Source organism: Podarcis liolepis (genome assembly GCF_965112155.1).
Source record: "Podarcis liolepis genome assembly, chromosome: 10".
In the NCBI taxonomy this organism is placed as follows: domain Eukaryota; kingdom Metazoa; phylum Chordata; class Lepidosauria; order Squamata; family Lacertidae; genus Podarcis; species Podarcis liolepis.
In genome coordinates this window covers 72,434,491-72,447,260 of record NC_139562.1, presented here as the reverse complement: position 1 = coordinate 72,447,260, position 12,770 = coordinate 72,434,491, and the positions used below count along the sequence as shown (strand labels likewise).

Genomic DNA, 12,770 nt, shown 5'->3' with positions numbered 1-12,770 from the left:
TTGCACATTTTAAAATAAATAAGCATGGCTAAGATTGAAAGAGTGAGAGAGGTTGGCGTGAGGTGGCCGGGAGCTGGGCATGGGGTAGATGGGCACTGACAGAGCCCATCTGGTGTTGCTGACAGTGTTTGCACCACGTCGGTCCCCCCCTCCCCTCAAGGTCAGGTGAATGCCACCCCCCCCCCCGCTGCCATCAACTGCTCCTCCTCAGACAGATGTATCTGGACTCCCCCCCCCTCATGGGGGGAAGGTGCGTTTTGAGTGGGAAACGTCCACCTCCTCCAGATGCTCCTCTCTTCAAAACCACCTCATGGGGTGAATATTTATTTCAGAAGACCTGGCAGTGCTCACATTCAGGTATTTGCTGCGTAGGACTAGAGCTAAAGCCAGAGCTGATCTTGCTCTGAATGGTTAACAGTCCGGCTGCTGCAGCTCCCAAGCTCAGCTGGCTCTGTGACTAAGCAAACGCACCCCCTTTCTGCCAGGTCTCGAATGCGCCAGCAGCCAGCTTAACAACAAAAGGTTTTCTGCTCTTGATTGCGTCTGACCTTGGTGGGTTTTTTAAAGTACATTTCTGGGACACGCTGAGTGCTGCTGAGCCTGATGGCTGTTTTATCTTGAGAGGATAATGACCACAATAGCCCAGGATGTACAAGAGATGGGGAGCCAGTGGGCGGAATAGGGGAAGAGCCCTGGGTTCCTGGGGGAGGAGCTAAGCTCTCCTTTGAAGGAGGGGGGTGGACCAGCCAAAGAAAGGACTGGGCTTTCTCTTGCCACAGGTGTATTGCAACGCAGGGATGAGAAAAGGTATTGAAATATTGGAGAGCCAGAGAGTAGGAGATGTCAGTGTTGGGTTCTTGCTGCTCCTTTGACTTCCTGGCACCAGGATCACATGGTAGTTCAGTCTCTCTCCAGTCTGTGCCAGTTTCACTGTTCATAAATCCCTTAAGTTCATAAGTTCACAACATAAAAATACTAAAAAAAAGAACACAAAATATGGTACATAAAAAAGCAATACACATTTAAAATACATATTGCTTAAGAAGCCAAAGGCCTGGTTATAGAGAAACATTTTTGCCTGGCACCTAAAAATATGCAATGAAGGCACCTGGCAAGCCTCCCTGGGAAGAGGATCCCACAGACAGGGAGCCACCACAGAAAAGGCCTCGTGTTGCCACCCTCTGGGCCTCATATAGAGGAGGCACACAGAGAAGGACCTCAGAGTCTGGGACATTTTATATGGAGAGTGGTGGTCCTGGAGGTATTGTGGTCCTGAGCCATTTACAGCTTTATAGGTTAAAACCAGCACTTTAATTTGGGCCTGGAAACTGATTGGCAGCCAGTGGAGTTGGGCCAAGATTGGTGTATTATGCTCAAACCATCTTGCCATGATGAACAACCTGGCTGCCAAGTTCTGCACCAGCTAAAGTTTCCAAACCGTCTTCAGAGGCAGCCCCAGGTATAATGAGCTGCAGTAGTCTAACCTAGAGGTTACCAGAGCATAGGAAACAGAAGTTAGGCTGTCCCTCCTAAGACAGGAGCACACCAGCCAAAGCTGATGGAAAGCATCACCTGAGCACTAATCTAACCTTATACAGTTACCATGAGATGCAAAGTAGGACTTTTAATCCCATGGTAAGTTTACTTAGGAACCTTTTTTGAGGATGTAGACTTTGTTGTAGAGTTGGAAGGGACCACCAGAGTTGTCTAGTCCAACCCCCTGCAAGGCAGGAATATTTTGCCCAACGTGGAGTTCAAGACTACGACCCTGAGATTAGGAGTCTCAGTCCAAGTCCACAACCTCCGTCTTCATTTCAACGTGAGCCTGTTTTGGAGCCTGGGCTATTTTAGCAGCACCCTTTTAAAATTAAGATTGAATTGAGGCTAAGAGTGTAGGCAGTTCTAATAAATGGGGTGAAATAAGCATGAATTCAGGGTCTATTAAGAAGCTCCATATAAATGATTCAGATCTGGCATGCTGAATCAGGAAAAGGAAATTATAGGTTATAGTATTCATATGAACATTTTGAGTTTAATTTTTCCAGTTTAATTCTTTATTCTTTATTGCTTCATGATATTCCTTGGTGTCTTCATTCAGTGGTACTATATTGACTTTAACCAGATAAATTCTATGATGCTATGCAAAAAAACTCCACAACACCCCCCCCAAAAAAAACCCCGCCCATGGAATTTGGTATGAGGAAAATAAGTATCCTGAGAATATTTATTTATTTTAAAAGTTTCTAACCCTTATAATTGGGGCAATAGGCTTGAATGAGGAATGTCTTGTGAATTGATCCCAAATGATTCAAGGTCAGGGGAAGGCTGGGGTGTTCGCTACCCCATGAGCGGAAGCAGCATAAATATTGACACTTGCCCAGGACATTTCTACAGGTTGCAGAATTTGGGTTCCTCAAGTGCAAAATGGTTGATTGATAGCAAGCAAGCAAGCAAGCAAGCAAAGAAGCAAGAAAACAAAACAAACAAACAAACAAACAAACACACACACACACGGGCAACGGAAGAGCCACAGCTTTTAACGCAGGAATTTTCAAAGCGTGTTCTTCTGGGGAACTTTGGAGCTCTTTGGAAGGTTTTGGGATTTTCTCAAGGAGAACATTAACAAGGACAGGCAAACCAAAGGCAGCTTGGTTGTAACTTGGCAACACAGAGTTTCAGAAATTGAATGATGTTAAAACTGTGGTGGCGGGGGACTGTTACTATGATTATTTCATGATTATGCTGTTTGTTATGTTTTTATTATTGTGCTCCATAAAATGTGCCATTAATGTTGTACACTGCCCTGGGATCTTTTGATAAAGGACGGTATATAAATTGAATGAATAAGTTAATAACAATTGTATTGGGCCCTTATGTGGAGGCTCAACAGGCCTGGCCAGCCCTCTCCCCCAACTGAGCTACAGTGTGCAGAGGGACCTCAGTGGGCATGTCAGCATGGAAAGAGGTCTCTGGTGATAGACAAATTACCAGCTGAAACACAAATCAAGTTGCACAGATTGTCCTGGATGTCAAAAGAGATTCATTTTGCCATTAGCCATGCTCAGCCTCAGATTGAACCAGGCAAGCAGCTGGCTTCCTCCAAGCTACTTCTGCTCATGGACATATGCATTGTGACGTGAAAAGAGCATTGTCCTGTGAAACGTGGAAATAGTTGGCCATTTGATAAAGAGACTGTAATGAAGCAGCAATGAAGGCTCCTGTAGCAGTGACGAGCCCTGAGGACTTAATGCTGGTCTAGGCTCTCCTCTAGGACATGTTCATTAGGATGTTCATGTGAACATAGTGTTCATCTGATGGAGGGGATGACCTGCACCACCGCATAGGTCACAGGGATCAATCACCTGCAGATCAAGGATGACTAGCTGCATAGAATGGGGCAGGCATCCTTTACTGCATGTGTGGCAAACCTGAAAGTCAGGTTTGGTTGGAATGTGCCTGTAAACTGCATTCTTGTAGTTCCTTGCTAGCAGGTTCTTCAGAGATTAGATGGGCATTGGGAAGAATGTCTGGCCAACACGTTGCACAAGACAGCCTCCGGGGATGCGGGATGCTTTTAGATTCGAAAGACAACCAAACATGTTGGCTGCAGAGCTTGTCTTCTCCTTCTCCTGGGCGTCTCTGGCATTTTGACATGGTGTAATTTTCAACTAGCAGATTCTGGTCATTCATGAAAAACGAATTGGTATTTAGCTGCAAAATTAAAAGCACCTTTTGGTTAAAAGGTGTGAGTGCACATTTGTTCTAGGTGAATGGTGAAACTAAGTATCTTTGCTGCAAGTTGTCAGAAGTTGCGTTAATAAATTTTATAGTCTGCACTATTCAAAGGGCTGAAGGGAACAATTTGAAGCAACAATTTTATACAAAGAAATTAATCTGTATGGGGTGTGTGGACTGCCGTGAACATTCAATTCTGTTATTTTTATTATTAAAAGGTGTAGATTCTTCATCAATGTTTAAGCTGTCCTCATTGTGAGATCAATGAAAATAATTTGCTAGGTGTGTCAATGGTACTATGTAGATGACCCAAATATTGTGTGCTGTCCATGTTGAATAAGGTATTGGTTTACAGAAATAAAATTCTTACGATTGAGATTTGTTTTCAGATCGGTGCTGTGGTAAACACAACTTGCCTGTAATGGATACCAGATCTGAGAAACAGGTGCCAATCAAATTTGTGATTTTCTACGTTTGATGGTTGCTGAATGCTTGTTGAGAAGAGAGCTTGCAATGGACCAATTGCTTGTGCCCTTAATCAGCTGTGCATGTTTTCCTTCTCAGCTTTCTCATGTGCTTCTGGGGAATACCTAGAAATGAAGAACCAGGTGTGCAGTAAATGTGCCGAAGGAACCTACTCCTTGGGAAGTGGGATCAAATTTGATGAATGGGACGAGCTGCCTGCAGGATTCACAAATGTAGCCACTTACATGGACACAGCCATGGGCTCAGCAGAGAGCAAAGCAGACAGCTGTGGCAAGTAAGGACCTGGGGGGGGGGCTGTGTGCACACAGAGGCTTGGAGAAACCATTATAAATGAGGTGCAGTGGTGCCTCTGAATTTAAATTTTCCCTTCTCTGGTATATTTATATTCATAGGAATGTTGGAAGCCGCCTTGTACAGAGTCAGGCCATTAGTCCACCCAGTTCAGTATTGTCTACACTGATTGGCGGCAGCTCCACATGGTTTCAGGCTGGGAGATGCTGGGGACTGAGCCTGGCACCCTTTGCATGAGAAATAGGCACTCTACCACTCCACGGCCGTTGCCCACTCTTCCTAAGTTCAGAGTGGCTTGCATGGTCTTCTCGCAGTTTCCTGTTCAAGCACTGACCAGGTCCAGGCACTCTGAGCTGGAATGAGGCAGCAGAACCAGTGGCTCTCATGCAATTTACGGGGTCTCAACTCATTGACTGAAATGGTAACAATGCACAAAGGGCCCGGTGCTCAGAAATGTATGTAGTGGTCTTCCTTCAAGGAGTTGACACCACCACTTGGACCTCAGAAGTAGCTGTGAGAAGCAATTTAATATTATTTTTGTAGGTCCAAGACTGCCAAGCTGATCAACAGGGAAGGGGAAATTTTCAAAAGGAATCCACTGCATCTTGGAGAAATGGTTTCCTGATAGAATGTTAGTTGCAAAATGTCTTTTATTTCTAGAAAGCTTGAAAAGCAATTGAATAACATTCTATTGTCCTCCTAATGTATCAGTGAATGCTTCCCTGTCATCACTGTAAAGGAATTATAGCTAACACAAATCAGCTGCAAAATTTAATATTTTCTAGACAAAGAGAAGTGATGGATGAGAAGCTCTTTTATATTCTTGTCTTTATTTTCCCAGGATTTTTACTGCAGCAGATCATTAAGTAGCAATTGGGTTAAATATGGCTGATAGATGGATATTTATGGTGCCTATATTGTAAAACAATTCTTGTTTCTGCTCATGTTTGCTCAGATCATCATGGACTCCTCGTGGGAATTACATTGAGTCAAACAGGGACGACTGCACCGTCTCCTTGATCTACACGGTGCACCTGAAGAAGTCGGGTTCCGTCATCTTTGAATACCAGTATATTGACAACAACATCTTCTTTGAGTTTTTTGTAAGGGGGATTTGTGCACTAAATCTACACTAAGGCTAAACTGCAGAGGCAGTCTTCTGAAAAGAACTCTCGCAGCTTATTTTTGAGGCAGTTTATTGGCATCCTGAGTGTCTTTGCCTCTACGAGGCTTATCGAAATGTGAATCTGCCTTATACTGAGACAGACCACTGATTTTATTTAGCACACTGCTGATTCACAGCTGCCCCCGAAATATGCTTTGCATCGACTCATAGAATCGTAGAGTTGGAAGGGACTCCAAGGGTCATCTGGTTCAAGGCAGTAATCTCAACTAAAGCATCCATGACAGATATTATTATTATTATTATTATTATTATTATTATTATTATTATTATTATTATTATTACCCCACCCATATGACTGGGTTGCCCCAGCCACTCTGGGTTCTGGCCTCCAATGAAGGAGAGCCCGCCACCTCCTGAGGGAGACTGTTCCACTGTTGAATAGCTCTTACTGTCCAAAAGTTCTTCCTGATGTTTAGTTGGAATCTCCTTTCTTGTAACCTGAATCCGTTGGTTCGGATGGCCCTCCCCTCCAGAGCAGGAGAAAGCAAGCTTGTTCCCTCATCCATGTGACGTCCCTTGAGATATTTGAAGATGGCTATCATATCTCCTCTCAGTCTCCTAAATGTCCCCAACTCCCTCTTCCTCATAAGGTTTGGTTTCCAAACCTATGATCATCTTGGTTGCCCTCATCTGCACATGGAATAGAGTGGGACTATTACTTCCCTTGACCTGGACACTATGCTTCTGCCAACCTGAGTCTTTCCCAGATTCACAGAGGAAGTGTTTATATGGTGTCTAGAGGCTGAGAAGTCTAGTTTAGCCAAATGATTTAAGTGCTTTTTGGTCATCTTGTCTCAAGCACATCAAAACCTATGGCCTGTCTCAAATGCTTGCTGAATATCCTTCCTTCCCAAAGCTGCTGGCACTCATGATCCAGCTTGGAAAGCATGGAGATTCTGGATGTAGGAAGTGTATCCTCTATCTATGGGTTTGTTGCACCTGGTGGCAGCTTGCCCAAAGGCCGCTGACTGTCTTGATCCCACTGTCCGTGTGTCTAACCTCCGTGTGCGGATTCATACTGTTCATGACTGGCTGGATCTATAGTTTTTCCAGAGGGCCCTTATCGACACCTGTTGATGCAGGTGGAGGTGTTTCATGCCAAGAACCAGAAACTCCACAGCCTTTTATCCTACAGAGCAGCCAATGGCTAGTTTACAAACCTTCCAGTATGAGTGAGTTCAGGGACTCCCCATGCCAACAAATCTACATGTTGGTATGGTAAAGATATGTACAGGCCAAACTCAGCCGATAACGCTCTAAAATGTAGAGACTGTAATACTTTGGATTAATTGGGTTGTAGCTAAGGCACTCTGCCATTTTATTTACACGACTGGAAAGAGAACCTGGAGCGGCCCAGGAACCACCCACTCCAGAACTTTGCCCAAGAAGTGAACAAGGGCTCCACAATTTTTTAGATTTTCTGGGTCCAGCTGGCCTTTCTTAAGGCGTGGTTTTGCCATTGCCTCAGTTAGGCTGGCAGGGACCAGCCCCTTTCTAACACAAGCGGCCCACCTTCTAACTTCCTCAGCAAAATGAAGCCCACCTGCGAGCTCCCTGACAGCCTCTCTGTCTTTACAGTCCCTGGCAGGAAGAGAAACTCTGGCTTCTGGTGAGTCTGGCAGGCAGATGCGTTGGGTGGGCTTGCCTTCGACTTTGGTTCAAAAGGAGGGCTGGCACCTGAAACAAAAATGTGATGTAGCTGGGGACTTTTTTTCCTTCTTTTTTGTCTTTTTTTGCAGTTTCCAGAGCATCTTGTGTGAAAGGCAGAATTTTGGCTGGGTTCCCAGAATTGTTTGAGTGAACCTTGGGTTTTTCCTAAGTTAAAGTCAGCCAAGGCATCTTTACACAAATTGCACTGCATATGAACCGTGAAATGCAGGACAGACCATGTTGCTCACCTGCATTTCTCCCCAGATTGTTGAATGTGCGACCGGCGGGTGTGCTGTCTCTCTAATTCCCCCACTGCAGGCTTTGCTGAGCCGAGGGAGGCGAGGTGGGTGGTGCCAACACAATGTGACAGCTTGGCAGCTGCGGGCATTGCTCTCCCGCCCACTTACCTTCCTGCACAACTCCTTCACTTGGCATTAGGATCTGCCGGCAGAAGTCACAGGAGCAAAAAATGTCTGCTCTCACCAATGTCTAAAAAGTCCGGCCCCTTTACATGCCCGCAGCTCTGTCCCTAGCACTGCCCAGGCCCCATGATTTTTGAAATCAAAAGCTGGCAACCCTGACTTGCACATTATCCAAGCTCACAGCCAGTTCCAGCCACTGGGCCAAGCGACCTCTTTCTATATGAACTTAGACGCCTGACATGGGTCTAGCCATTATTTTAATTCCCCAAAGTGATGCTGGATCAGGGGTTCTGTGGAAAATGAAAGGGGTGGCTAACTCCGGCTGTCTGGCACTGGCATGAGTGCTGGTACAGAAAAAAATAAGGGAGACCAGGGCAGGCATCCGCATTGGGCCCTGGCGGGTTCTCTGGTTGTCAGGTGCTGATGCCCTTTGCCGGCCTGCTGTCTAATGGGCATCACAAACGCCAGGGGAGTGAGGGGAGCTCCTAATTCATGTTGCCGCCTTGTGCATTCAAACAATGCTGTGCAGGTGGCTGGATGAAAGTAGAGGAAGACTAAAGAAGTGGAGGATGGAAAATGTTCCTCTTGCTCATCTCCCCCCCCCCCCCCGCTTTGTGTGAGGGATGAATCACTCCTGTTTCTCCTGCTGCCACAAAGGGCGTTTGGCCCTAATTAACATTTGCAGACTGTTTGGAGACAATGAGATGCGGCACTGTGGGCAGGAAGCGCCATGTGCCAGCTCCTTCTATGCGGCAGGCATGGGAACATGGGCAGAACAAGCATGCCGCCCAAGGCACCGTCCTTCTGTTGGTTCAATACCATCCATTGCCCTTCGCTAATAAGACGGCACGTGCTCACGGGAGATGTCTTTTGAGGTACTGTCTATATTTTTAACCATACCGGCTTGTTAAGGTTCTGAAAAAGGAAGCCACAAGTGATTCTCCTGCAGTTACATTAATTTGCTTCCAGATACACACTTGTAGCAGCCGCTTGGCTGGGCAGCAATTGATTTCTTTCTTTCTCACAGGAAAGCAAAAGCATCGACTGCCTGAGTATGAGGCCCAATAATCACTTCCAGCCAATGACGGATGTTGATCAAAGCATCCTTGATAGCTTTTCTGCACACTGGGGGTGCCGTCTTTAAGTCTCATTAAGCAAGAGCAGCTCTAGTGTAGCAGTTAGACCAGGAGCCACTGAGGGGAAACACAGACAGACAGACAGACAGACAGACAGACTGACAGACAGACATCTAGCTCCATACTTAGGCAGATGCGCAGGCTGGGTGTCTGAACTTGCCCAAACCTCCCCTGACTCTGCTCCTTCCTCAAACCTGAGACTCGCTTTGGGGTGTCAGAGAATTCCAATGAAAATGGGAGCAGGAGCAAAAATTGCTGATGCTTGCTTATTTCTCCCATGTCCAGAAAGGAAATCAACCCAGTGAATAGAATCTGTATTTGCTGTTGTTCTTGCTTTCAGTCCACAAATGAGTAGTAATTGTTTACATTTTCCCATATTTGCATTCTGTTTCCTTTGCACTGAAAATAATCAAAATAAAAAAATTCCTTCCAGTAGCACCTTAAAGACCAACTAAGTTAGTTCTTGGTATGAGCTTTCGTGTGCATGCACACTTCTTCAGATACACTGAAACAGAAGTTGCCAGATCCTTCTATATAGTGAGAAGGTGGGGATATAGAAGGATCTGGCAACATATAGCGCAGTGCAGTAACCGAGTTACATTTTTTAAAATTTGTGTTTCTGATACATTTCAACTAATCTAGTTACATTGAGTTATGTGAATGGATAAGTTACTTAATTTCACCACAGTGGACAGCGGGATGAACAATTTCTCATGGAAGACGAACTGCAGCAAAACAGAATCCGAATCGTAGAATTGCAGAGTTGGAAGGGACCCCAAGGGTCACCTAGTCCAGTGCAGGAATCTCAGCTAAAGAATCCCTGGCCGACGGCCACCCAAGCTCTGCTTAGAAACCTCCAGGGAAGGGGAGTCCACCGCCTCTGGTGGGAATCTGCTCCACTCTTGAAAGAGTGAAAGACACTCTTCCTGTCCAAAAGTTCTTCCTGATGTTCAGTCAGAATCTCCTTTCTTGTAAGCTGAATCCATTGGTTTGAAATGGAACCGCCTGTGGAATGAAAAATGAGGCCTTCTTGCAGCTCGTTTCACAAGGCAGAATATTATTTTTAGACACCATTATGTCTATAATCACCTTTAAAAGCTCTTTTATTTCCTTGTAGTTAGTTACTCCATAAAGCAAGGTCCAATTTTTCTGTAAGACATGGTTGTTGCTTTAAAAAAATTAATTATGTCAGTATGGCTCACATAGAGGAACTTTCCTGTGGATGTTGCCCCTGTCAGCTTAGAAGATGCTCTGTCTCACTTTGTCACAGGTTTATTCTTCTGAGCATTAGGGTTTCTGATTAAGCACCTCTCTCTCCCTCTTTCCTTTTACTCCAGTGTAGTTACCACAAAGATGCTTGAAATGTGAAGCTTAGGCTCCCCCCCCAACCCCACAGAGGCCTCCAACATCACTGCTCTAGATGAAATAGCATGTTATTATCACTTTTCTTAAATTCCTGCTGTTACAGAATAGCCAGTCATTTTGCCTGCACTGCTATTGAACAATTTTGCTATTCTCCTGAACAGTTATTTGCTAGCAAGTAAAGTAAAAGTGCCCTGCAGGGGAGCCTCCCCCTCATGCGCGGCCACAGAAGATACTCAGGAATCAGCAAAGCCAGCCATCTCTGCCTGCCAGGTGGCCCGGCTGCGGGAGAGAGGGATGCATCAATTCAGACCAAATCAGCATCTTTTCAGTTTCCAAGTATCCATTGCAACTGTGTTTGAAAACATATTTGGAAAGTTTGGATTCATTTGCTGGATCAGGCCAATGATCCGCCCAAGCCAGCATTTTGTCTCTGGCCCATTCAGCCCACGGTTGCTCCCTGCCCGTGCTGGTGGCAGATGCCTGAGGATCCTTCCAGGGATTAAACCCGGGGTCTTCTGTCCTTTGATTTAGAAACAGGCCACTATAAACATAGAGGCTTCCTTCTTTTTTGCCACAGGTAATAGGGGGGAATTCCCGCTTTTGCAGGGGTTCTGCCCCTGCCCTGCCTCATTCTTCCCCATTCCACCCCAGTCCCCTTTCAGCGCATTAAGCACATGATTTGCACATTAAGGAGATGCCTGCAGTCCTCTCTGGACCTACAGGCAGATTTGAGGGAGGCAACCAGTTCAGTTGCATGGGACATGGAGCCGGGGGGGGGGGCGCTGGAGATGCTGCAGCTATGATTTAGAAAGGAGTGCGAGAGGCGTCAGGGTGCTGAATTTTGGTGTCACACAGGGTGCCACTGAAATTTGAGACCCCAAGATCTGCCACTCAGGAATCTATTCCTCTCCCCCCCCCCCAGCAAACCCAACGCTAACTCAATCAGATCGTGACCACCACCGCATTTTGTGGCAGCGAATTTCACAAATTCAGTTAGATACTGCATTGTGCAATGCTTTCCTAGCCTTGAAGTTGCTGTTGATCAACTGTTTAGCACGACATGCATGTGTAAAGCGAATCAAGGCCTACAGCCATGATCGGCAACCTGTGAGCCTCCAGACCTTGTTGGGCTGCACCTCCCATCAGCTCTAAGCCGTGGCCATACTGGTGTCCAATGAATGGGGGGGGGGCACAGGTTGCCTTGCCAGGACTAGAGGAATCCAGCTGGCTTTTGGGTGCTGCAGAGCAGGATGTAAGTGAAGTCCTGGTCAACTCCTTACATGTAAATAAGTGTGGGCGAGGAAGCAGGATTATGCTGGCCAGCCCTGCCCCCTTAAGGTTCATCACCTTTTTCATTCTTTACAGCCCCCCCCCAAGTTTGAGGCTGAAGGTCTGGAGCAGAGAGCCCTCTCTGCTATGGAGACTCCTCCCATGATTTAGGTGCCTACTTGTGTGAATGAGGAATTGTCCTGTTCCAAGGGGATAGCATATCATGTGAGCCGTGAGCTCACTCAGTAACCTTAGGAAAGGCTGTGTTGTCTCCACTCACACTCCTCCCACCCCACTCTGGAATAATAATGACTTAACAGTCTGGGTTTACTGGGTGGCAAAGGTAAAAAGGGTTGCAGGTCGTGCTGTGGTCTAAACCACTGAGCCTCTTGGGCTTGCTGATTAGAAGGTCAGCAGTTTGAATCCACACGATGGGTGAGCTCCCATTGCTCTGTTTGAGCTCCTGGCAACCTAGCAGTTTAAAACCATACCAGTGCAAGTAGATAAATAGGTACTGCTGTAGTGGGAAGGTAAAAGGGCATTTCCATGTTCTCTGACTTCTGTCATGGTTGTCCGTTGTGCCAGAAATGGTTTAGTCATGCTGGCCACTTGATGCAGAAAGCTGTCTGTGGACAAATGCCAGCTCCCTCAGCCTGAAAGCATAGATGAGCACCGCAACCCCATAGTCGCCTTTGACTGGACTTCACTGTCCAGGGGTCCTTTACCTGTTTATCTTACCTTAATGGCTGGCACAAGGATTACTGAGATGCATGTGAGGGGTTTTTGAAAAACATTCAAAGTGTTACATAAATATTGCTTCTGTTATTGGCTGACAGCAAATTAACTCAATATCTGAAAGCTCCCATTTTTTAAATCAATAGATTCAGAATGATCAGTGCCAAGAAATGGACTCCACAAGCGATAAATGGATGAAGCTGACAGATAATGGCGAATGGGGCTCCCATTCTGTGAGTATAATGTTTCATGGCTTGGTGAATAGAATCATATAATCATAGAACTGTAGACTTGGAAAGGGACCCCAAGGGTCATCTAGTCCAACCCCCTGCAATGCAGGGATCTCAGCTGAAGCATCCATGACAGAGGGCCACCCAACCTCTGCTTAAAAACCTCCAAGGAAGGAGAGCCCACCACCTCCCAAGGGAAACTGTTCCACTCCTTTCTTGTAACTTGAAGCTACAGTGGTACCTTGGTTTACGAACTTAATCTGTG

The 12,770-nt window shown here is 46.0% G+C and overlaps 1 protein-coding gene across 1 annotated transcript in view; it reads left to right on the top strand.

The window, feature by feature from the left end:
* Positions 1-12,770, top strand: part of ELAPOR2 (endosome-lysosome associated apoptosis and autophagy regulator family member 2) — a 93,295-nt gene that overhangs the window by 47,661 nt on the left and 32,864 nt on the right. Inside the window, exons 3-5 of the mRNA XM_083464011.1 lie at positions 4,300-4,495; positions 5,468-5,615; positions 12,422-12,508. Coding sequence (XP_083320137.1) covers positions 4,300-4,495; positions 5,468-5,615; positions 12,422-12,508 — 431 coding nt within the window. The remainder of the gene's footprint in view (positions 1-4,299; positions 4,496-5,467; positions 5,616-12,421; positions 12,509-12,770) is intronic.